The sequence below is a fragment of the Glandiceps talaboti genome, chromosome 13 (assembly GCF_964340395.1).
Source record: "Glandiceps talaboti chromosome 13, keGlaTala1.1, whole genome shotgun sequence".
Taxonomy (NCBI): domain Eukaryota; kingdom Metazoa; phylum Hemichordata; class Enteropneusta; family Spengelidae; genus Glandiceps; species Glandiceps talaboti.
The window spans coordinates 6,903,518-6,929,801 of record NC_135561.1 but is presented as its reverse complement, the minus strand read 5'-3'; the positions used below and the strand labels follow the sequence as shown (position 1 = coordinate 6,929,801).

The following is a 26,284-nucleotide window of genomic DNA, read 5'->3' as shown; positions in this document are numbered from 1 at the left end:
GATGGCCAGTCTGCCAAATATAAGAGCGGTGTTTAGTCTGTAAAATATCAGAGCTGTGTTTAGTTTATCAAATATCAGAGCGGTATTCAGTCTGTCAAATATCAGAGCAGTGTTTAGTCTGTCAAATATCAGAGTGGTGTTTAGTCTGTCAAATATCAGAGCAGTGTTTAGTCTGTCAAATATCAGAGCGGTATTTAGTTTGTCAAATATCAGAGCGATGTTAAGTCTGTCAAATATCAGAGTGCTGTTTAGTCTGTCAAATATCAGAGCTATGTTCAGTCTGTCAAATATCAGAGGGATGTTCAGTCTGTCAAATATCACAATTCTTTTTAGTCTGTCAAATATCAGAGTGGTGTTTAGTCTGTCAAATATCAGAGCGATGTTAAGTCTGTCAAATATCAGAGTGCTGTTTAGTCTGTCAAATATTAGAGCGATGTTCAGTCTGTCAAATATCAGAGGGATGTTCAGTCTTTCAAATATCAGAGTGGTGTTTAGTCTGTCAAATATCAGAGTGGTGTTCAGTCTGTCAAATATCAGAGCGGTATTCAGTCTGTCAAACATCAGAGCAGTGTTTAGTCTGTCAAATATCAGAGTGGTGTTTAGTGTGTCACATATCAGAGCGATGTTAAGTCTGTCAAATATCAGAGTGGTGTTCAGTCTGTCAAATATCAGAGTGGTGTTTAGTCTGTCAAATATCAGAGCGATGGCCAGTCTGCCAAATATAAGAGCGGTGTTTAGTCTGTCAAATATCAGAGCAGTGTTTAGTCTGTAAAATATCAGACTGGTGTTCAGTCTGTCAAATATCAGAGCAGTGTTTAGTCTGTCAAATATCAGAGTGGTGTTTAGTCTGTCAAATATCAGAGCGGTGTTTAGTCTGTCAAATATCAGAGCGGAATTTAGTCTGTCAAATATCAGTGTGGTGTTTAGTCTGTCAAATATCAGAGTGGTGTCTAGTCTGTCAAATATCAGAGTTGTGTTTAGTCTGTCAAATATCATGGCGAAGGCCAGTCTGCCAAATATAAGAGCGGTGTTTAGTCTGTAAAATATCAGAGCTGTGTTTAGTTTGTCAAATATCAGAGCAGTGTTTAGTCTGTCAAATATCAGAGCGGTATTTAGTGTGTCAAATATCAGAGCGATGTTAAGTCTGTCAAATATCAGAGTGCTGTTTAGTCTGTCAAATATCAGAGCGATGTTCAGTCTGTTAAATATCAGAGGGATGTTCAGTCTGTCAAATATCAGAGTTCTTTTTAGTCTGTTGTCAAATATCAGAGTGCTGTTTAGTCTGTCAAATATCAGAGTTGTGTTTAGTCTGTCAAATATCACAGCGATGGCCAGTCTGCCAAATATAAGAGCGGTGTTTAGTCTGTCAAATATCAGAGCAGTGTTTAGTCTGTTAACTATTAGACTGGTGTTCAGTCTGTCAAATATCAGAGCAGTGTTTAGTCTTTCAAATATCAGAGTGGTGTTTAGTCTGTCAAATATCAGAGCGATGTTGTGTCTGTCAAATATCAGAGTGGTATTCAGTGTGTCAAATATCAGAGTGGTGTTTAGTCTGTCAAATATCAGAGCGGTGGTCAGTCTGGCAAATATAAGAGCGGTGTTTAGTCTGTCAAATATCAGACTGGTGTTCAGTCTGTCAAATATCAGAGCAGTGTTTAGTCTGTCAAATATCAGAGTGGTGTTTAGTCTGTCAAATATCAGAGTGGTTTCAGTCTGTCAAATATCAGAGCGATGTTTAGTCTGTCAAATATCAGAGTTCTATTTAGTCTGTCAAATATCAGTGTGGTGTTTAGTCTGTGAAATATCAGAGATGTGCTTTGTCTGTAAAATTTAAAATCAATATAGGGGGATGCAATGGTTTATTTTCTTGGAGTTCTACACGTGAACAACGCACATGGACGTCATTGGTTCTCAGGTGCTAGACATATGAACCAAAAAGATTTACAATTTGCCATTATGTCCCCATAAATCAAGCTTGAATACGCATGCATTATGTTCTTTCCAATATCGTTCTTCATTCAGCCGGGAAGTCGCGAAACAAGGTTTTGCTTGGCCGTGACTACTCGTCTTCGCCTCAAAGTGACAAGGCTCCTTATTGTATTCGTATTTCCTCCTCTGAACGAACACAAATATATTTTTAAATACTTGTACGTGAATATATTTCACGCCTCTGTTGCAAACGATCATTTTAGCATTACTACTTCATTCAGATCTTTCATTTTCCCCCTTATCTTCACATCTGATTGATATTCGAATTTCGAAGACAGAAACCACGATGAGTCATTATCAAATTATGACAATTTTGGCGATAACAATCGTTTAATCTTGTGTTGAAATGTTGGTACAAGTGATTTGGCATTACTGGTCTTTTAAGCTCAAGATATCAAAAGACAGGATATACGTCATCGAGAAACCTCGAATCACGTGGGCCTTTTCCTGTCACGGTCACGATAAGCTTATATCATTTTCGATATCGGCAGTTTTCCTTTGCCAGAGTCAATCATTAGTATTACCACTGATCTATCAGAGTGATATCGTAGTAAAAAACGGGGTTGGTATGGTGTTACATCACAGATAGGACATTTGTAATTGCACGTTTTACACGCAGATACATTAAAACTAAAAATAAGCAATAATTATATAGAGGTGGACCTGGTCCATTAGCAAGACAGCCCAAGCATACACCAATAAAACAAAACGATGCAGCCTATGTTTAACCGGGGAAAAAATCATTATTAAAGCAGACAAAAACTCCACACTAAACAAAAGAACTGAGTTGATATCTAAATGCCAACACGAGAGTAAGTTTTATTTATCCAACTTCAATAGAGCATCTATCACCTAAACTAAACCCGTTAACTAACGGAATATCAAAGCCCGACATGTAACAACCCGCCAACACCCAGTTGTCCGCACCCAATACCTCACACAATAACAACCATCACACACACAGCATAAACCAACCAACACATAGACAATAGTGATGATATTTCTATTGTCTGCACTCTATATATACAGCACACCCAGAGAGTAGAAAACAGTTGCCTGATGATCGCACGATGCGTGAAACTCCGAGTTACAAACAAGAAAGAGTTCCAGGACTACCAAAACTATATATATATATATATATATATATATATATATATATATATATATATATATATATATATATATATATATATATATATATATATATATATATATATATATATATATATATATATATATATATATAGGATAAAACACCTCCACCCCCTTCACCCCAACGACCGCTTAATACTGAGTAGATTCTTTTCTTTTCAATCCATGTACCATGAAACTAGATTTGAAAACATATATACAAGGTCAAAATAACTGTGAAAGTTCAGCTGTTCATCTTCTCGTCAATGTAAAAGCATTCCCATAACTTGTAAACAGGTGCAATAGGTGTTATCTGGTGTGGATCTAGAGTTGTAGTTGCTACTAGTAATGTATAGTGAGCATGACGTTCATTCCTTATTATTTGTTCCTTACAAAATGTATAGATTCAGCTGATCTTAATCTGTACTTATTGATAAACCTTGAAATTGAACCAGGTGTACCAGTTGTGTGACATTAAATGTGACGTCATTTAACCTACCAATCTTAAGTTGACTTCCAATTGGTAGATAAGTCAGTAATTAGCAGACTATATATAACTGGACATTTTCAAGCACTCGGTCATTCTCATTCACTGTGCTACATTGAAGGTAAGTGAAGGAACACTACAGCTAAGCTGGTTGTAATATTGTCAGCTGGGGTCGATGAATCTTCGGCAAAATTCATGTATTTTGACTGATCCCAGTTGTTCAAGCTCCATTATGAGATCTTAGCTTAACGTTTGTAGATTATAGCATTATTCTAAATGTCCACATCCTTGGGTTATTCTTGACCTTGACCATATGGCAATCACTTTAGACACTACGCCTTGCAGATTAATGCATCAAGGCAGAATTGTTAAACTGCATTTTATACCAAATATAGGCATTTCGAAGACAATTATTGTTGGTAATTTACTTCCAATATTTGTATCCACTGGAACTATATTATTCCAAATTGAATTACACTCAAAATGTGTGTAATTGTCTGATATGCACCTATAAACTATACTATAAAACCCTGTATAAACCCAAACATATGTAACGGCATGTGCTCTCATAACGTAAAAGTGCACACAATGTTAACTAATTTGACTAAGGTCTATATAATGATCACGTGGCCTATTATTTTCATTGCATTGGGTTTCTTTAATGCATTCAAACTTTTAGTTCAGTGGCTAAATGGACAGCAGTCGTTCGTCATTTTACCTTCACTGCGTATGTTGAAGCGTTAAGTATAGTGTGAAAACTTAAGATACTCAGACTTTCAGTTGTCTAAATCAATCAAATTTCTAACCGATTTCTTCATATGTAATGTTTTGTGCCTGTCTTACTTTACCTTAAATGCAGATTGACGACATTAAAATGAAGGTTGCTGTATTGTTACTTGCTCTGGCAGTTTCTGCCTACGCTCGACCACTTCTTGCTCCTCTCCACAAAGCCGATGCTGACAAACTTATTCCAGGACGCTACATCGTTATGCTGAAGGTAAGTTAGTTTTATCATTACGTCACGGTTTCTGTAATACTAGTGATTATATTAACTGAATACACATCGTACAAAGGAGAGTAAGAGTGAAAGAGGCATTTCCCCATTTGAAACTTAAATGTACACTGGGTACATGGAATAGTCGTTAACTAAGACATTGATAACTACCTTTCCAGCAACTTTCGTACGCATTGCGGTGAGGCTGCATTTGACATAATCTCATACTGGTATAGCAACTGGTGGTCTGGGGAATTGTAGAGGGTAAATATGCAATTCACCATACTTCCCATGTGTTGGATTTAGGAACAGGCGTTCAGGTGAATGGTTAATCAAGTCAACGTTTAGTTAGAGCTTTCATAATTGAAACGAGAAGCAGGAGTTTCCAAAACTTCATAATAATGTGTCTCCATTTTGTATTTACACGTATGTATCTTTATAATTACAGGACAGCGCCACCAAGAACGATTTGAATGCCGTTGTTGGAAATGTAAAACGTTTGTCCATGACAGACAGAAATCTAGCTATTAAATTCCATAAACAGTTCCTGAGCATGAATGGTTTTGTTGCCGAGTTGGGAAACAAAGCCTTGAACATGGTGAGATTCGTGATTTATTCGGAAATATATTTGTTGGTGCAATACATTTCAGAATGACTGTATTTAAAACTTGTAGATTGACATAAAGTATGTATCGCTATCATGAAAGATAACTATACAACATGCTGCCCACTACATACTACCCACTACATGATGTCTTCACCAGTATCATACAGAGTATCGTACACATTTATTCGTGACAATTTTGATGACGTATGCGAATCAATACAATGACATTATATTAGAAACTTGTTACTATATACTATAAAATATTATCTGCCTTCAAAGTGTCTTACCACTTTACATTATCTATATTTTGTACTAGGTTCGTTCTTATGACAGTGTCGCATACGTTGAACAAGACGCCATCTACAGTGTCTCCGCTGTTGCATCATGGGGTTTGGATCGTGTTGACCAAGTTGATCTCCCATTGGATGGTACTTACACACCTAGAGGTACATCTTCTCTTTTGGTTCTTAAGTAACACCTGATAGTTTACTGAAATTATATCGTCAAGCACATAGTGTTTCGGATCATATTTCATATACTAGTATTAACAAAGGAAAGGTCTTACCCCGTTGATGTTCACAGGTGATGGTGCTGGTGTCAATGTCTACGTCATCGATACTGGTATCCGTATCACACACAACGACTTTGCTGGACGTGCTAACTACTTCTACGATGCTTTAGGAGGAACTGTAAGTATAATATTTGAATGTGTACTTTGTATGGCACCTAACACACTCTACCTGACTGTCTAAACTGGTTACAAAAAAGCTTATATCCGAAACTACGTTTCCAACATTATTTATTAACTGTTAGTTGTTGAATTCGTCAGTCAGTCAGTCAGTCAGTCAGTCAGATAGATAGATAGATAGATAGATAGTGAATCACCCAATTATTTAAAATAATTAGTCTGGGTGGGTGAGTGAGTGAATGAATGAATGAATGAATGAATGAATGAATGAATGAATGAATGAATGAATGAACTGAAATCTGGTTTTGGAGGAGAAACTGACAGATTGCCAAACTAACTAACTAACTGACTGACTGACTGACTGACTGACTGGCTGACTTACTGACTGACTGACTGACAGATTGACTAGAATTACCATAAAATCGGACATTCTCATTACCTGTATGTACATCTCATTCCCAGGGTAATGACTGTAACGGTCACGGTACTCACTGTGCTGGTACTGTTGGTGGTGCTGCCTATGGTGTGGCTAAAGCAGCCAATCTCTTCGCTGTCCGTGTACTCAGTTGCCTTGGATTCGGTTCGACTTCTGCCATCGTCGACGGTAAGCATTGCTAAATACTACTCGTTGAAACAGCAGATTTATTTTCAAAGTTATCACTTGAAGCCAAACAACAATGTAGGTGAACCATTGTTACCGTTCATATCACATTCAGGCACAGAGAAACTTTAAAAGCTTTCATTTGACATCATAAAGTTAGCATACTGTATGTGTTCATATAGCCATAATACTATAAATGTAGCGCCAGGTGCTTCAATTTTCTTGGTCAATCACGGAGAATAACGTTTGTGTGTCATCAGGTATGGATCAAGTCACCAATGGTGGTAGTCAACCCGGTGTTGTCTCTATGTCCCTTGGAGGCAGTGCCTCTGCTGCTATGGATGATGCAACAAATCGTCTTAACACTGCTGGATACGCCCCACTTGTTGCTGCTGGCAACAGCAATGCCAATGCTTGCAACTACTCTCCAGCTAGAGCTGCAGGTGTAAGTATGAGACAGTCATGTGTATCTCCGAAAAACTGGTTTATATTACAACACAAATATGTATGGTCGTTGTCGTAAAACGCCTGTAAATTCTTGTACAACCGTAAAACAGTATATGTAGTACATCATGTGTTTTATGGCATACTGAGCTATAATGACTTACCATTAAACAAATGTTAGACCAATTTTGTTGACAGGAAATGGTTCCTCATTTTGACAACATACATGTATCACTGAGATAGATCAAACTTACGACACAAATCACTGAAGACCAAGAAAGCAGACTCCCTGGACGTCCAAACACTCACGTCGTCTTATTTGTTCGTCAATTTTCTTCCAGGCCATCACTATTGGTGCTACTGACAATGACGATAGCAGAGCATCCTACTCCAACTTCGGTTCATGCGTTGATTTGTTCGCCCCAGGCACTGATATCACCAGTGCTTGGTACACCGCAGATGACGCTACCAACACCATCAGTGGAACCTCTATGGCTTGCCCACATGTTGCTGGTGAGTGTTTCCTTAGCACTCCCTGTTTCTATACAACAAATAAATGAAAACATGAAATTATATAGCTACCGAGTCTTTTCTGATCAAACTATTTTCTCGAAGCAGGGTTGCAATAATATAATGCATTTTTCCACGTTATGTGAAAATCAAACTTGGGGAGAGTGGTTCATAAATTTATTCAACTCAATAAATTTTACAGTCGTAGTAATATTCAGATTACAATTTGATGTCTGAATAACGTATGGTAGTCAAGTTTTTACCGTCTTGTAGTAACACTGGTGATATTTTGTTCTCCATCTATAGGCGCTGCTGCTATTCTTCTCGGTATTGATGGAAGTTTGAGCCCAGACGATATCAAAACAACTCTTCTGGCCGAAGCATCTGCCAACAAAATTACCCGTCCAGGACTTGGATCTCCTAACCTTCTCTTGTACATTGCTTAACTTCATTTATACGTCTCGGTGGTTTTGTCATTACTCGTACAGTAAAGTACCATTGAAGTTGTTTGTGACCGGTAGAAAAAATGTGGTATTTATTTGTTTAAGGTGATTGTACTAAACCTCACATTGACATACTTTGTAATATATCACAATATCCTTGACTGTGTAAGTCAAACGTTATTGGTATTACTAAATAAAAAACACCCAATCTTAAAATGTCTGTTTTCCGTGTGTGTGTGTGTGTGTGTGTGTGTGTGTGTGTGTGTGTGTGTGTGCGTGCGTGCGTGCATGCATACATGCGTGCATGCATGCATGCATGCATGTATGTATGTATGTATATATGTATGTATGTATGTATGTATGTATGTATGTATGTATGTATGTATGCGTTTATATTTCAATATAATTGCTTAAATATGTGTAGATGTTGTTGGATCGTTTGACCAAAGATTATCTTCCCTAAGTTCGTTATTCCTGGCAAATGGTGAGTGAGTGAGTGAGTGAGTGAGTGAGTGAGTGAGTGAGTGAGTGAGAGCAAAAAAGAGGGAGGAAGCGAAGAAGGAAGCTAGAGAAAACACTGAGCAGAGAAGAACGAGACATGTACACACACGTGATGTAGAGTGTCTACGAACGTAACTATCCCTTATTTATACATTAGATATATACATTCCTAGGGTGTGACGTCAAAGTATAGTAATATGAAATCAATACATTTCATATTACTATACTTTGACGTCACACTATAGTAATATGGTCGGAACTACTTTGAATTATTTGTAAACATCGTCAACCTGTACAGTTACGATGTTGTTGTTGTTGTTGTTGTTGTTGTTGTAGTTGTTTGAAAATATGGTTTCCTTGCTATTCGTGGATTGCCGTGAACAGTGAACAAATACACCCCTTATGGACACATCTATCGTCTAGCCTTTAGTACAGCCACTAACGTACGTAGACATGCTAACATCAACATCGTAAAAACTTCCAGTTGTGATAGTTGCGCAACGCAGTGAAATTGTTGTCCGTTAAAATCAACTGTTGATAGAATTTTTGAACGTCTTTTGACAATGTGTTTTTGAAAATTTCACAATGTTTTCGACATTTTAACTTGCCAGTGTTGATGTTTTTAGCGTATGACTCTGAGCCCAGTTATATGCATAACCGGTGTAATATAGGTATCCGTTCGTTAGTCTCTCGACGTGTCTAATTTTTTACGATGAAAGTGTCTATATTTTATCAAAGAATTAAGCACTGCTCTTGACAAACGTCCCGTCGTTGGCAAAATGTTTCCTACTAGAAAGTCTGTGGTGTAATTTTACTGATCTCAATATATACCTTAGTAGTAGTAGCTACGGCAGCTGTGGCAATGACGTCTACATTCTGAAAACTGAATGAACAGCTGAGCGCTGGAGCCCCATCACTTCGTAAAATTGATGCGCGTTCAGCGTAAGTTTCGAAATATTTTGATTTAAAATTGTCGTCATAACAGAATAAAATAGTGGGTCTATGTATATAATAAATAAATTACCTCCCGGTATTTCTCATTCGTGCTACGTCATCTCTGACTCAAGATTCCCCTATCGGCTCGGAGGGATACGGCCGACATTCATGAGGGCAATCATTCGTCCTCGATGACGTAGCATTCATTCGGAATTTACCGGGAGATTATATATAATTATTATATTTTAATGATAGCATCAAGACGTCGTATATTACCACCAGACATTAGGTCCATACTGTCCTGAAACAGGTTAGCCACAATCGGAGAGATTAGTGAGCCCAAAGCTGTATAATGGCATATGTTGACTCTGAACCGGAAATGTGCAGTATCTAGTTTTTAGTAAAGATAACAAATGGATGATATCATTGACCAAGAGATTCGTTCTATCCTTAAGTGAACTAATCTCCTGCAGTCGACATCTGATAACATCCACTGCGTCCTACGCTGGTACACTTAGTTTAGTGAACAATACATGCCATGATACATCATAAGAAACCATGACCTAATCCTCTTCCACTTTCATATTTGATATCTTGTCCATGAAGTCCTTATAGAGTTCTTATGATGTTGTGGTGAGAGAATGTCCCTCAAAAAACTTGGCAGACTAGTACGCAATGGTTCAATACTGGAAACCATGGGTCTAAGAGTACCCTTTTTATTTTTGACGGTGCATAGAACTTAGGTACAGTTTCCTATAGGTAGCTTCTGTCATTTTACCCTCTTTCTTGAAACGGGAAACCAACTATAACCAACTTTCGTTTGTGGGAACTGGTTGGGTCTTTAGATAGTTTAGTGTAAGTGGATTGATTGTTAAGAGGTTCATTGGTTTTAAATTCAGACGACTCTCTATCTAGAATAACAGTGGTCCCTCCTTTATCTGCTGGGTGGATAATGATGTCACGATCTCATTGGCAGTCCGTTCCCCTTTCGAGAGGTTAGGTTTGGGTGGGTTTAGACGATTTAAAGAGCACCGCATTTCAGAGGATCTGAGCTCAGCTGCCTCACCTTCCGACAACTTGCCACGTACAATTTCTGACTGTCATCTTGTCCGAAGTTCAACCCTTTGGCTAATACGTTCACCTGGACTTCCAGATAGATCTTAAGTTGTGGTTCATTTCTTATCAATAAGCTGAGATTGACATGTTTAGTTTTTGATGATCTCGTGAACGTTCCCGTGTCTACGAGAACTGATCGAGACAACCTGCATGGCTGTAAGCCTCATTATATCATGAACCCAAGCTGATGACTCTCTTTGGATCTAAACTATTAATAGCGTCCATTCTTTCAAGAAAACAACATTAATTATATTATTATTAATGATAGTACAAAATCATAATTTGGATTGTCAATGAAGAATTTTCATATTATCAAAGTAGGAAACATTTTAATATGTCGAACGTACATAGAGTGCCATGCACAGAACAAAGACTAAACAACAAAGACATCACTAACTTCCGGATTTGGATATCTTGCTAATACTGGCAAATAAACACAGACAACCTCTGTCCAACTGTTGGTGGAGGTAGCCATCTTGAATTCATGGTCGGTAACACCACGTGGTTATTCCGGATCCGAGGGCGCTCACTCCAGTTAATTTGCATAACCCGGATGGTACATGTAGGTACAGGTGAATTAAAATACACGGTGATACGCCAATCTACGATTGACAGACTTTAATTTGACAGGATACTAAATTTTACGTAACTTAATTAGATACTATCTTTATCTGTAATCTGATAAATCGGCAAGCAAATGATATATATAGTAGAAACATTTAGTTTCGATCACTATAGTTCAAACTCTTCCTTACCTGTAACGGTGGGTGTTGCTAAAATAGCTTTTCTTTTTATTCGTACTTATATTCTTGCCATAATTTCTGTGATGAGACGAATATTGTATTAACAAATCTGAACACTAACTTTAATTTGTCTTTTTCAGAGAAAAGCACTTTGAAATGAAGGTAGCCGTCATTATCCTAGCTCTAGCAGTTTCTGCCTACGCCCGTCCACTCTTTGCACCACTGTACAGACAAGATGCAAGCAGAATCATTCCAGGACGTTATATCTTTATGTTGCAGGTATATAGCAGTCTCTCTCTACTATTTACATTAACTTAGAAGTACTGCATATATATTCTCTCTTTCTTTGACATTGACAAAATGTACAGGGCATAATTCGCGTGTTATTGACATTTCTTAAAGTTTAGTCTGCTAAATTAGGTACTGTGGTGTGAATGGTCAGAATGAAGATAATTCCACGCACTCATATGTTGTAGAACTTAAATACACCATATGGATGACAACTGGGTGTATGCTTTGGATTTCTATGCATGTATTTTAACCTAAAAAACAAAGGAGAACAAAACAAACCAGATCCGTGTCAGAAATAACTAACAGGCTAAGCATAAAAAGAAGGATATGCTGTAAAGCTGTTTTAATAATTAAATACGAATGTCTCATCCAACTATGAATTCAACATTAACAAAAGTTATATTAAGGATTTCTACTTTAAAAAAATACAAATGTCTCATTTCTGCATTTACATTATATATATACATATCCACGTGCTTATCTCTGCGTTATGCAGAGTTGAAGGTATGTGATTTTATTTTATTTTCTTTCAAAGGAAAGCGCAACCAAAGCAGACTTGGATGTCGTTGTTAATAGTGTGAAAACCTTGGCTGAAGAGAAAAGCTTTGAAATCAAAATTGTCAAGCAATATGTGAGCATGAAAGGTTTTGTAGCAGAGATGAACGAGAAGGCACTCAATATGGTGAGTAAATAAACCCAGGGAGATTCTTGCAAAGCCAAACACAAAACTTCTGATACTCCATCATAGCTCTGTACTTTCTACATCCTTAATATGCAGATTATAAAGGTACTTCTTGTCAGGTGATAATATTTTTCAGTTAATGATAAACAGTCATCTCATATCAGTACAAGCGGCAATTACAGTAGAGTATGTAAATTATAGGATGTGTTTTTAAGTATTAATTGGTATCTTGGGAAAGACAAAGTGAGTCCTGTGTATCGATTTAATCGCTGTTATCCAAACGTCTCCTTTTAGGTTCGTTACATCGAGGATATCGCCTACGTTGAACAAGACGCCATGTACAGTATCTCTGCTGTTGCATCATGGGGATTGGACCGTGTTGACCAAGTTGATCTCCCATTGGACAATACTTTCACACCAAGAGGTACGCCCTAAATAGAAACACATTTTACTGTTGCATGTCAATATAAACAAATACCCAACAGTCAAAACAGAAAAGAGTCTTGTTAATGTATTCATACACTTTTATAGGTTACCTGTCAGTTTATTCATAGACCCCATTTCGTGTACGGTCTATGATTTATTGCATCACCTTCCGGTCTGCTCTCTCTTTCTCTCTGTGTCTATGTGTATGTAGCTCTCTCTTTCACTGTATGTCTGTCTGTCTGTCTGTCTGTCTGTCTGTCTGTCTGTCTGTCTGTCTGTCTGTCTTACTTACTTGTGGTAAATGATCGCACAAAATAAACAAAACGGAGTACGCTCAATTTTTTTTCAACGGTGACATCTCAGAGTGTAACCAATTTACTTTTGATACCACCAGGTGATGGTGCTGGTATCAATGTCTTCGTCATCGATACTGGTATTCGTATCACACACAACGACTTTGGTGCACGTGCTACTTACTTCTATGATGCTTTAGGAGGAACTGTAAGTTCAAAACATTTTCGTTGGTTTCTTTTGTATGTGATGGCAATGGAAAACGGTGTATGCAAACATGTTTTCATTAAAATACGGAGGATGGTATATTGTTAGATTATTATTATTATTATTATTATTATTATTATTTTAATTTCTTAGAAAACGCACTACACATACGTCACAGTGCGATTTACAGAAACTCTAAAAAGAATATGCAAAATTTAAAAATACACATTGCAAGTGGTAGGGTAAAGAACAATGCATTATTATTCAATCTGCTAACAGTTAACCAGTACAGTGCTTTGTAATCTAAACATTTATACCATGGGATTTCCACTTAAAAAGTGAATAAATACAAAATTTTATTTTTCGTTTAATATACACTGTATATATGCACATGTACCTGGTAGTAAAGGAGTTAATGAATGGATTCTTAGCTATGTTTTAACATATTCAGACTATAAATGTATGGTGAATTACTGTTCACTTAGCACCACAACGAATTTTGAATTGTATGACCACAGGGTAACGATTGCAATGGACATGGTACTCACTGCGCAGGTACAGTCGGTGGAAGTTCTTATGGTGTCGCAAAATCTGCCAACCTTCATGCTGTCCGTGTACTCAGCTGTCTTGGATTCGGTTCAACATCCAATATCGTTGATGGTAAGATTATGACGTAATACACTCTTACTAGTAACACAAAGCTTGGGTTCATATTAAGGTTCACATCATTAAAAAACTAATTAAAAATTAAACTTTTAGTTACATATAGCCGTGCTGTAACTTTGTGCACTATGCTTTTCTTTAATAGGTATGAATCAGGTTGCTCAGAGTGGTGCCAGACCTGCCGTTGCTTCTATGTCACTTGGTGGTGGTGCCTCAGTCCTTTTGGACAATGCTGCTGCTAATTTGGTCTCAAGTGGTGTTACCACAGTTGTTGCTGCTGGCAACGATAACGCCAACGCTTGCAACTATTCTCCAGCCAGAGCTGCAGACGTAAGTACATAAAAGAGCGATGGCACTGTAAATGTAATAGTCTAGAGGTGTGGTCGAAACTTGATTCATTAAGAATTATTTACTACATATTATAGGTAAGGTCATTCATTTGCTAGGTCCATGATTTGAATGTTACATGTTCCAATTACGTGCACATGGTAAGCTTTATGTCTTAGATATGTTTGTCTCTTTTTGAATCTCATCAAACTATCATTTCGCCTTCACCTTCAAGAGGAGTGTTACAGAAGAACTATTAAACAACCAGTATGAAAAAAATTGTTGTGATAGCATGTTTTTTGTTGTCTTGTGTCTCTCGCCCCTTACAGGCCATCACCGTTGGATCCACAACCGAAAGTGATCTGAGGTCATCTTTCTCCAACTATGGTACATGTGTTGATATTTTCGCCCCTGGTTCTGATATCACTAGTGCTTGGTACACCGCAGATGACGCTACCAACACCATCAGTGGAACCTCTATGGCTTGCCCACATGTTGCTGGTGAGTTATACGATAATATGTATGCTTAAAAAAAGAATGTCGTGACGTCATATTCTTCTCGTCCGTCCTCTTGCCACTTTCGCAATTTTCAATCTCTGAAAGTACCGGAGACTTTGCAGAGTAGGTAAGAGTTATTGCCATGTTTATTTAGTATTTGACGGACTAATATAGAAGTCTGATCTGAAATGCTTTGTCTCCTAACGTCTTTGCCATAGGCGTTTTAGTCTGTTATGCCTCTCAAAATATGAACAATAATGTTTGACCTTTGACACTGACGTCAACATCGTAAGCACTGTCATCGTAAGCACTGTCATCAAATTCTGAGGTCGTACCAGTTTATCCATGATGAACTTCACATATTCACTCAACTGACGTGGCTATTCTGACTTTCTATTGACTTGTATCGCAATCTTCATTCCTTTTTTCAGGTGCTGCTGCAGTACTTCTTGGCCAAGATAGCTCTCTTTCTCCAGCTGGCGTTTGGAGTCAGATGCAATCTGAAGCCAGTGCTGATAAAGTACGTCTGCCAGGAACCGGCTCACCAAATCGTCTCCTGTATATCGGTTAACTTCGTAGCGAAAATTGGCACTTTTTGAAACAGAGAAAAATTTGATAAATCAAACAGAGGTTTGATGATAAAATATTTGTACTTAAGTCAAGAACAAGTTTTTTTGTCTTTGTCTTTTGATTACAATTACAATGTAATATTCTAACAAATATAAGAATTAAAATAAACAACACAACAACACAAATATTCTTTGTGCCCTCTGTTTTTCATATAACCTCAGGAGAGTGTTTAGAAAGTGTTGCCAAGTATTTCACCATTCAAAGCTTCCCATCATTCCATCAAATCAAAATACATGTCCACTGTTTTCCTACTCCAAAAATAACTATTTTTACCCCCAAAACGTACATCTTGACAAAACCATCGATCGAAAGGAGCAAAACGTTACCATGGGAATTATAAATATGAAACATGTGGACTTGCAATTATGCAATCATAATTTGGCGGACTATACAAGTTTCGTGTTGTTTTAAGAAAAAATTATCGATTGACCCAGGACGTAAATCACATAATTTTTCTTTGGATGTTCTGGAGTTGAGATTTCCCTGTCAATTTTGAATGGTTGATGTTTTAGTTGATGTTGGATGGTTTGAGTATAATAAAGTGGGTGACGTATACACTTAATTGTTCATTTTTATCTGAAATCTAAACAACCACCAGCCATTCAATGTAACCACATTCAATTAAAGTACAAAAAACAATTATATATTATAACTCCGGCCCAATATGAAAGTTTGCTAAAATAATGAGGAATGGATGCTATTGATATATGTCTGAGGTGAGGAAGGCGAAGAACATCTAGATCCGAAGACACAACACTCATATTGCAATTGTTATTTATTTTAATTATACCAAGTTGACGTTCATATGTAATGGAAATTATATCAAGTTTTGTAATTATCATTTTCACTCGGTTAGATTGACAGAATTTGAGAGTATCTTGTGAAAATCATGTAGACGTGGTACCATTTTTCTCCAATAGTGCCATTGGGCAATATACACTTCAACTTATGACAAATGTCCCGTATGTTCAATACATCAACACATTTACCCTGTCAAAACACGCACATATACTGTTTCAATGATAGCTGTCAGTCAGTCAGTCAGTCAGTCAGTCAGTCAGCCAGCCTGCCTGCCTGCCCGCCCGCCCACGTGCATGCATGTATGCATGCAAGTATGTATGCATGTGTGTGTATGTATGTATGTATGTATGTATGTATGTATGTATGTATGTATGTATGTATGTATGTAAGGAACGAGTTATACTGTCTTTGTCAACAGATTGACCCACTATATTCAGTAAATGTGACAGGGAAATATGAATTAATCAAACATATGCATACAATAGGTGCGACTGTATATCAAGCTGTTTTGCACTTATTTACTGCCTATGAATACATAACAAAACACACACACACACACACACACACACACACACACACACACACACACACAAACGCACGCATACCTGACTAAATGATGTTTTATCAAATTTGTGTGTCATCATGAACAGAACAACTGTAGAGGAATCACAAGGAAATGAACAATGAAACTGTACAGATCTTACGGTGATAGACACTGTCACATAAAATGAGGCTGAACTAAGTCACACTCTTTCCCTTCTTTTCTGTTAAAAGTTGCTGAAAGTTATGATATTTAGTTATAATACTTGGATTTATCAGAACAACAAACAATTGGGAGATCTTTCCGTGCATAACTACTTTAGTTTTGTTTTATAACAATTTCCAAGCAAGTTTCGATCCTAATATTTAAACAATAATGTACGCCCTCCCAGCCCATAATGGACGAAAGCAAACTTTGAACGACATAATGGGCTCGGCTGTCGCCGAGCCCATTATGGAGTGCAAAGTTTGCTTGAGTCCATTTTGGACTGGGAGGGCGTACATTATTGTTATTATTTTATAGTTTTGCCAATTTCCTGGGAATTTGTAGACCGAGAAACGCAAACAACGTATATATACACAGCGCTGAACATCGTCTGCCATGTTCGGCCCGAAAGCTGAATACTAATCATAGCGACACACGTACGTACACGTACACGTACACACATACACTGCACTTCAATGAACTGCTGTGAACACAAATTTGTTTCATTTTAATTTTAATCTTTTAAAAAAAATTCTTATGGTGTTTACCCCATAAGTTCCCTATTCTTAAATACCCACACCTTTATTGCCTTACGGACATAAGCTTGTATTGTTATGCTCGTTCCGGGGGCCACGATGCCCAATAACGGAGTACATTATCAGTAATAATGTACAACGATGACGTCACAAAATTCACTGGAATTGGTAATGCTATAATATAATTACTGCTAACATATTACCTGTCATTAATATTTGTTTTTAATTTCTAATACTCTTATCATTATATATGACTCTGACAATATCTGAAAGTTCTTTCTTTGAAATTTATACATTTTTATTTGGTGAAATAAATAATTCAATATTCAACTCCCCAGTATAATTAATAATTCAACGACAAGCAGATTTCGATAAAAAGATGGATGATACAATAATTCCCGAGGATGACTTTGAATTTGAGGACCTACATAATGAAGTGAATCACCTTGGATACATTCCGTAGATGTTTTTTTTATTGTACTTCATCTGAGCTCTCTTGAATAATGGTCAGTACCATCACGTGGTTATTCCACTGGCGTCCACTCGACTTAATTTGCATAATCCGGATGGTACAAGGTACAGGTGAATCAAAATACACGGTGATACGCCAATCCACAATTGACTTTAATTTAGCAGGATATGTTAAGTAATTCTTCTTTTACACCTGATGCAATCTGGTAAATTGGCAAGCAAATTGTTTATATAGCATAGATCTTTAACTTTTCGATCACTGTAGTTGAAACATTATTTAATTGTAAACGTAAGTGTTTCTGAAATTGTTCTTCTTACATTTCGGTTGCCATAACTTTGATATTTAGCGAGGAGAGGAGTATAATACTAGTTAACCAGTTCATGTCCAATCTTAACACCAGCATTTGTTTGTCTTTTCAGAGAGTAATATTTGAAAATGAAGGTAGCCGTCATTATCCTAGCTCTAGCAGTTTCTGCCTACGCCCGTCCACTCTTTGCACCACTGTACAGACAAGATGCAAGCAGACTGATTCCAGGACGTTATATCTTTATGTTGCAGGTATATAGCAGTCTCTCTTTACTATTTATACCAACTTAGAAGTACTGCATATATATTCTCTCTTTCTTTGACATTGACAAAATGTACAGGACATAATTTGTTTGTTAGTGACATATCTTTAAAGTTTGTAGTTAATCTGCTAAACTAGGTACTGTAGACTTGGTGTGAATAGTAAATATCAGAATGACAATGAAAAGACTATTCCTTGCACTCTAATAATTATTACTTATTGTAGAACTAAAAGTGACCATATGGATGAGAAATGGGTGTATATTTTGGATTTTGAAAGCAAATGGTTTACTATTTTCTTTACATACATGACTTCTGTGATATGGTTCATACTACCTATATATAGTGTGGCCCAACACAGAACAAGTTCCTATTTGTAACCCAAACAATAGCAAACAAGAGTGTGAAATCATGTCTTGTTTCACTAAATCCGAATTTTTTTTCTGCAAATCAACATCAAATTGACGAAGAAAATGACATTACCTTAATATAGGGTCTATGATTTTATTCATATTGCTGTTCATGTATTAAAAATTTAGCAAAGTTGTTTAATCATTAAAATACAAAGTAAATATCCATAATAATTTATTGTTACTGTTTTTTATTATCATTTTATTCAGAAGTATTGAAATCACGTCAATACGAGATATTTATGATTTAACGTTGTCTGTTTCCTCTGAAGGAAAGCGCTACCAAATCAGACTTGGATACCGCTGTTAAGAATGTGGAAGCCTTGGCTGAAGAGAGAAGCCTTGAGATCAAAGTTGTGAAGCAGTTTGTTAGCATGACAGGTTTTGTAGCAGAGATGAACGAGAAGGCACTCAATATGGTGAGTAAAGATATCCAGTAATTCTTTCAAAGACAACGTTACAATACCGTCTATTCATGCAAACTTGGTTACTTGCGTATGTCTGTCTGTCTGTCTGTCTGTCCGTCTGTCTATCTATCTGTCAGTCAGTCAGTCAGTCAGTCAATCAGTCAGTCAGATAGACAGTCAGTCAGTAAATCTGTTTGTTTGTTTGCTTGTCTGTCTGTCTGTCTGTCTGTCTGTCTGTCTGTCTGTCTGTCTGTCTGTCTGTCTGTCTGTCTGTCTGTCTGTCTGTGTCTTTACTTTCTAAATAGTAAATGACAAGTGCAAAATATAATGATACTGTTAGTTGAGAATGATAATAAGCTTCATTTTTGGAGTCTTTAAAATCTCATCTAAAAACGGCAAAAGCAATTACAACAGATAATATGTTTCTTACGGGCATTAACGTGATAAAAACATAAATTTTTAGCTTCAAGTTACAAGAAAGTGGATGCGATTGTGCATAAGATTGAACATATCATGTGATTTACAAATGTCTTGTCTTAGGTTCGTTACTTCGAAGAGATCGCCTACGTTGAACAAGATGCCATGTACAGTATCTCTGCTGTTGCATCATGGGGATTGGACCGTGTTGACCAAGTTGATCTCCCATTGGATGATACTTTCACACCAAGAGGTACGCCCAACCAGAAATATTAAATTTGTTACATTTCAACCCGGACAGCCCTCCGTCAAAACATAAGGAATTTCGCTTGCATGACATTATTTTGTAACATTTCGTTTTCATATAGCGTACAGTGATTGGTTTAGATCGTATCATGTGGTATGAATTGATGACCCTTAGTGACCTCACTATGCAACAGTTATATTCAATTTTCCCTAGGGCAATAGTCATATAGTACGGGGGATGTACTTTGACTGATAATAAGAACATGTGAATGAGAATATGATGTATATCCCTTATTTCCCTACCTCTGTGTAACTGACTGACTGACCAACTGTCTGTCTGTCTGTCTCTCTGTCTGTCTGACTGTCTGTCTGTCTCTCTATGTGTATGTCTCTGTCTGTCTCTGTCTCTGCCGCTCTCTCTCTCTCTCTCTCTCTCTCTCTCTCTCTCTCTCTCTCTCTCTCTCTCTCTCTCTCTCTCTCTCTCTCTCTGTAACTATCATTCTCTTTCTCGTCTATTGAAAACGATATAAAACCATTAGAGTGTGCAAGGGAGAATAACTTTCTGGATTTCATGCTCAAATTGTTCAATGGTGATATCTCAATATAACCAATTTACTTTTGATACCACCAGGTGATGGTGCTGGTGTCAATGTCTTCGTCATCGATACTGGTGTCCGTATCACCCACAACGATTTTGGTGGACGTGCTAACTATTTCTACGATGCTTTAGGGGGAACTGTAAGTTCAAAACTTATAATAAAGAGTTATTTCGGGTTTTTTCACTAGTATGTGATGCTCAATTTGGTAGATAGTGTGTATAAGACATGTTTTTACTGACATTCAGAGGGTTATGACGACGTGTGTTACCATTAGTCTAAGAATAAAGCCAACATGCGTACTAATTCTGTACTGATTTTAAGACGAGATATTGGTAGCAGAGACGTGGCATTGATTCCATAAACACGAAGTAGAGAATGCTTCACCCAATGCAAATATTGATTTTGTTGTTAAGATTTTTGATTGCAACTTAAACAGTATTTTGTGTAATCAAGATTGATAACACAAGATTTCTGATTAAAACTATCAACAATGCAAAATTATATATGATTTATTCAATATTTTAGCCACTGGCCTTGAGTACCGAATTTTATATCAAACTTGTAATGAAAGGTTTCCTCTATTAACTAAACAGCAAGATTTCAGTTCTTTTCAAAGTAATTTTACATACTCAAAATGTAAATACTATGGCGAATTACTGTCATTTACCATTAAAACTGTTCGGATTCTATGACCACAGGGTAACGATTGTAATGGGCATGGTACACACTGCGCAGGTACAGTCGGTGGAAGTTCTTACGGCGTCGCAAAATCTGCCAATCTTCATGCTGTCCGTGTACTCAGCTGTCTTGGATTCGGTTCAACATCTAATATCGTTGATGGTAAGATTATGACGTAATAAAATATTCCATTGTTCACGAGTAGTGTTCATATCATAGTCCACGTCACTAAAATATGTTTATACTAGTTTCCATAATACCGATTGATATCAATATGTATGTGGTTCTATGTATGTATGTATGTATGTATGTATGTATGTATGTATGTATGTATGTATGTATGTATGTATGTATGTGTAATTATGTGTGTGTGTGTGTGTATGTGTGTGTGTGCTCATAGTGTATGCATGCAATGATTGTCGAAAATGTTGAAATACTCAATAACGCTGTCTAAATTTGTCAATGCCAGTTATTTATAAAACGTCTTTAAGACAAATATAACTGTGCTGTAAGTTTGTGTACTATGCCTTTCTTAGGTATGGATCAGGTTGCTCAGAATGGTGCCAGACCTGCCGTTGCTTCTATATCAATTGGTGGCAGTGCCTCAGTCGTTTTGGACAATGCTGCAAATAGTTTGGTCGCAAGTGGTGTTACCACCGCTGTTTCTGCTGGCAACGACAACTCCGACGCTTGCAATCAATCTCCAGCCAGGGCTGCAGACGTAAGTACAGAAATGTCACAATAGTAGCAGAGATTAAAATCAAACAAGAAAGAATAAAAAGTTAGAAACTCATTCCATAAAAACATCCTTGTTTTACCTACATTTGTACTAAACCAAATACAGACAAGCATTCGTTTTAGCTTCGCGCTGTGACTGGCCATGGGTTTCATGAGTGCTTTACTCACCCCACCCCCACCCCACACACCCCCACCCCACACACCCGTTCTCAGAAGAATTATTCACTATGTCTTTGACTCGTAATATCTACTTCCTCTCTTAGATCCGTGATTTGAACGTTATATGTTCCAATTAAAATCACATGGTAGGCTTTACACCTTAGACATGTTTGTCTACGTTAGTAAATTTTCAATCTCATCAAAATGTTATTTCATCTTCACAAGGAGTGTTACAGAAGAAAAATCGAAACTAGTATGATAATTTGTTATAATTATGGTTATCAGCATGACTGTTATTCCATTTTTGTCTTCCTATTTAGGCTATCACCGTTGGATCCACAACCGATAGTGATCTGAGATCATCTTTCTCCAACTATGGTACATGTGTTGATATCTTCGCCCCGGGTTCTGATATCACTAGTGCTTGGTACACCGCAGATGACGCTACCAACACCATCAGTGGAACCTCTATGGCTTGCCCACATGTTGCTGGTGAGCTATACATGTACAATTATTCTATACTTCAAAAGAAAACTTTAAGAGTAATGTCGTGACATGACGTCCTGCTTGCCACTCTTGCCATTTTCTTGCTCTGGAAGTACTAGGAACTTAAAGAGTAGATAGAAAGTAAACAGCGCCATCTATTATGAGTGAACAAGGCTGACAGTTTGCAGTCGAAAGCTCTCAGCTTAGAAAAAGTATGTTGTGTATATTGGCTAAAATTTTAGTACTCACAGATAGAAATTGTCTTTATTTATGTACTATTGTGGACTTCTCTGTTAAAGTTGTTGATATGTCTAATCTAAATGGTTTATAGGTTGTGTGAGTTCTTTATCCTTACATTGTATAGTACATAAAGTGAATACATACAAACATACAAAATTTTCTGTCTTTTGGCTTCATCAGGATGTTAACTTATGAATAATAATGTATGACCTTTGACACTGATGTCATCACCAAGACCATTGTCAATCATTCATCGTGTGTACGCATGACAAAAGTTTACATTTCAAACATATTCAACTGCCATATACTCTTTCTGACCTTTATTGACTTGTATCGCAATCTCGATCCTTTTTTCAGGTGCTGCTGCAGTACTTCTTGGCGAAGACAGTTCGCTTTCTCCAGCTGGCGTTTGGAGTCAGATGCAATCTGAAGCCAGTGCTGATAAAGTACGTCTGCCAGGAGCCGGCTCACCAAATCGTCTTCTGTATATCGGTTAACTTCGTAGTGAAATTGGCACTTTTGAAACTATTGCAGAGTTTGATTTGATAAATCAAATAAAGATTGGATGATCAGATATTTTTACTTATTCAATCATCACTGAACACCTTCTTTTCATAGACCTTTTTGATTTAAATGTAAGATTCTATTAAATATAAGAGTTAAATAAACAACACGCAAAACAAGTCTTCTTGTACTTTCTGTTATTGAAATAAGTTCAGGAGTGTGTCTAGAAAATGTCTCAAAATATTTCATAATTCAAAGCTGCTTATCGGTCACCAATATTTCAATGGTTTGTAACTTCACATCCTTTAAATATTAACGTTTTATGTCAACTGCTTACTCCAAACAACTAAGAAACTTCCCCTAAGACAAAATTGAAATTATAACAAAACTGTTGATCGAAAGGGGCAAACAGTTACTTATATATCATTTGTCATGGTCAACTGCAATCATAATTTGACAGACTATGAAGTATCTTGTAAAAACAACAACTTAGACGGTGTACAACTTTCTCGCATATTGCCCCCGAGCATAATAATTTTCCACATGAAAGGCACGTATCCCAGATGTACCTATTTGATACAATGCGCGAGAGTGCATGTGTATATCACAAACCTGACAGGTGCAAACCTAACCCTAACTTCAATGACAACAGTAAAACCTTCCAACAACAAGAAGGTTAACTACATCAACAATATTACCTTATCAAGACAAGAAGTGTGTCCATTCTGGAGATATAGAGTAATTTATGAGAACCATTAATTATGCAAATCCGTCATTAATACTCATTGGGCGTTTACCAAAACATAATTATTTCTTGTCATAACCATGTGGAAAATGTATAGCAAGTTTTATTAGTAATGATAAAGTACTTCTTTAGATATCATGCAGACAGACAGACAGACAGACAGACAGACAGACGAACGGACGGACGGACGGACGGACGGATGGATGGACGGATGGACAAACAGACAGACAGACCGGCAAAACCATAACATAACCTTCCGTGGCAAAACATGAAAGTCATGGCGGAGGATAAATGTAAATTTGTGGACCCATATAACCTTTGCCTGGATACATTATAACTGTGGGTTATTTATTATAGTGGTTAGAATATTGATATTGTAACGTGATTTGACATGTGTCAAGTTCTTCAGAAATAGACACACACATAAACTGTAATCCATCTAAATTCATTACAGCGCAATGCGTGGTAACAAGAGCATGCGCGAATGGGTGGAGAGATGAGGTCACTAAATTTTAACAAATCACTTTGATTCATTTACTGGTTTCTTGTTTTGTCAATTTGGACACGTCAACAATGACATGCAAATATGTTGTGTTTTTGTTTGTTTGTTTGTTTGTTTGTTTGTTTGTTTGTTTGTTTGTTTGTTTGTGTGTGTGTTTGCATTTCTCATAGGGTAATGGCTAAGAAATTGACGATGCGTGATTAAAATAAAATATACATCTATGTGGCCTCCACACTCCACGATTTAGGATGTTTGTATGCATTTTTACTCTTGACGCATGATTAAAAAAAAGCGTGTGAATATAGCAGGTGAAGGGATTTGAACAAATCTAGTCTTTAAGATTCATCGTAAGATAATAACAAGGGATAGACTTTTATCATAACGTCACTTCAACAAATAGTGCCAGCTGAAAAGCTTGAAGTTAATGTTTTACCATGAACACATCACTCTTCCGGATGTACTAGGGTAGCTTGAACCAACTTACTTATCACAGCGACTAAGTTTTTACATGAACCTAGTATTTGTCAGAAACCAACCGATAAACAGGTAATTACTATCTTTTATCCAGTCATTATGATTTCAACAAATTATCAGTTTAATTTCAAGCATTGATCATATTCTTCTTTCACTATAACAGTTATAAGTTCTGACAAAATGTGGAGTCTTGAAAATTAACTTACTATCTGCCAAACTGCGAAGTAAAACATCATATATAGATCATCGCTGATGTCAAAACATCAGATCTTTTCAGTAAAAGTGTATTGGTAATTAATAAGGTCACAACTGAACAACGCGTGTGCTTAACTATCAGCATGGGTGTTACATGATTTGTTCAATAATAAGGAATATATTTCGTTAACAGAAGCATCATGAAAGTCGTTGTACTTCTAGTGGTTTTGGCTGTATCCGTGTATGGTAAACCTTTCCTTGCCCCTCTACACCAGGGACTTGAAGGCAAACGTATTCCTGGAAGGTATATATTCACTCTCAAGGTAAACACATAATTAATTACCATAACTAACTATGTGTGTCCGTCGTAAACAGTTTCCAGTTTTACAGTAATTCTGTTTGATATCATAATGTGAATGTTATATTGCTTGTTGCCAGACTATTAGGGATTTAAATAATGGAAGGAGTGGTGTTGGTGGGGTGGGGGTGTTGATGATGATGATGATGATGATGATGATGATGATGATGATGATGATGATGATGATGATGACGACGACTATCATTCCTTTCAGGACGGATCGTTACAAAATGACCTTGATAATGTCATAAATAAAGTGAAAGATTTGGCAGAGGACAACAATCTGGACATTAAGATGGGAAACAAGTACAACACAATAAATATGTTTGTTGCTGAAATGAACGAGAAAGCCTTGACAATGGTAAGTTATCAAATCTGCCATTTCAATACTGATTACTACTATGGTTATGGTGATTCGGAAATATCATAATTGGATAATCATGAAATACTTTCACATGATATATCACTTACCAGAATTATAACCTGATGCAGTGATGGTTTTAAATGCCCATATTCTTATAATTAAACTATTTAGAGACTAGTCCGTGTTCCCTTCATCATGTAGGTCCGTTCCTTAAGAGAGATTGCCTTCGTCGAAGAAGATTCTATTTTCAGTCTATCGGCTGTAAGTTCCTGGGGCTTGGACAGAATTGATCAAGTAGATCTCCCACTGGATGATACCTTTACACCAAGAGGTAAAGTAACAGTGTTAGAAGATTACAAATGATCACAGTTAGCATAAGTTATAACATAATCATTGTGACATCTCTTAAACTTCTTATATGACTTTTGGTGAAATA

The 26,284-nt window shown here is 36.9% G+C and overlaps 4 protein-coding genes across 4 annotated transcripts in view; all 4 read left to right on the top strand.

The window, feature by feature from the left end:
- Positions 1–4,481: 4,481 nt before the first annotated feature.
- On the top strand, positions 4,482–7,897 carry LOC144444805 (aqualysin-1-like). Its single transcript, XM_078134342.1, has 8 exons — positions 4,482–4,604; positions 5,050–5,199; positions 5,525–5,654; positions 5,791–5,897; positions 6,359–6,500; positions 6,758–6,942; positions 7,283–7,454; positions 7,758–7,897. Exons 1-8 carry the CDS (start codon positions 4,482–4,484, stop codon positions 7,895–7,897), a joined length of 1,149 nt encoding a protein of 382 aa, XP_077990468.1.
- A 3,449-nt stretch (positions 7,898–11,346) lies between these two features.
- LOC144444785 (aqualysin-1-like) lies at positions 11,347–15,146 on the top strand. Its single transcript, XM_078134319.1, has 8 exons — positions 11,347–11,469; positions 12,017–12,163; positions 12,458–12,587; positions 12,984–13,090; positions 13,606–13,747; positions 13,896–14,080; positions 14,407–14,578; positions 15,007–15,146. Exons 1-8 carry the CDS (start codon positions 11,347–11,349, stop codon positions 15,144–15,146), a joined length of 1,146 nt encoding a protein of 381 aa, XP_077990445.1.
- Positions 15,147–18,194: 3,048 nt separating this feature from the next.
- Positions 18,195–23,203, top strand: LOC144444799 (aqualysin-1-like). The gene is made up of 8 exons (XM_078134338.1): positions 18,195–18,317; positions 19,009–19,155; positions 19,684–19,813; positions 20,438–20,544; positions 21,104–21,245; positions 21,620–21,804; positions 22,301–22,472; positions 23,064–23,203. Exons 1-8 carry the CDS (start codon positions 18,195–18,197, stop codon positions 23,201–23,203), a joined length of 1,146 nt encoding a protein of 381 aa, XP_077990464.1.
- Positions 23,204–25,326: 2,123 nt separating this feature from the next.
- LOC144445058 (aqualysin-1-like) overlaps positions 25,327–26,284 on the top strand; it is a 3,917-nt gene continuing 2,959 nt past the window's right edge. The window contains exons 1-3 of the mRNA XM_078134608.1: positions 25,327–25,449; positions 25,699–25,845; positions 26,050–26,179. Of these exons, the coding sequence (XP_077990734.1) occupies positions 25,327–25,449; positions 25,699–25,845; positions 26,050–26,179 (400 nt within the window). The remainder of the gene's footprint in view (positions 25,450–25,698; positions 25,846–26,049; positions 26,180–26,284) is intronic.

Coding starts and splice junctions, on each gene's coding strand:
- LOC144444805 (XM_078134342.1), top strand. CDS start 4,482: ATGAAGGTTGCTGTATTGTTACTTGCTCTGGCAGTTTCTGCCTACGCT. Junction 5,200..5,524: donor GAAACAAAGCCTTGAACATG/GTGAGATTCGTG, acceptor ATTTTGTACTAG/GTTCGTTCTTATGACAGTGT. Junction 7,455..7,757: donor GGCTTGCCCACATGTTGCTG/GTGAGTGTTTCC, acceptor CTCCATCTATAG/GCGCTGCTGCTATTCTTCTC.
- LOC144444799 (XM_078134338.1), top strand. CDS start 18,195: ATGAAGGTAGCCGTCATTATCCTAGCTCTAGCAGTTTCTGCCTACGCC. Junction 19,814..20,437: donor TGATACTTTCACACCAAGAG/GTACGCCCAACC, acceptor TGATACCACCAG/GTGATGGTGCTGGTGTCAAT. Junction 21,805..22,300: donor CTCCAGCCAGGGCTGCAGAC/GTAAGTACAGAA, acceptor CTTCCTATTTAG/GCTATCACCGTTGGATCCAC.
- LOC144444785 (XM_078134319.1), top strand. CDS start 11,347: ATGAAGGTAGCCGTCATTATCCTAGCTCTAGCAGTTTCTGCCTACGCC. Junction 13,748..13,895: donor AACATCCAATATCGTTGATG/GTAAGATTATGA, acceptor TTTCTTTAATAG/GTATGAATCAGGTTGCTCAG. Junction 14,081..14,406: donor CTCCAGCCAGAGCTGCAGAC/GTAAGTACATAA, acceptor CGCCCCTTACAG/GCCATCACCGTTGGATCCAC.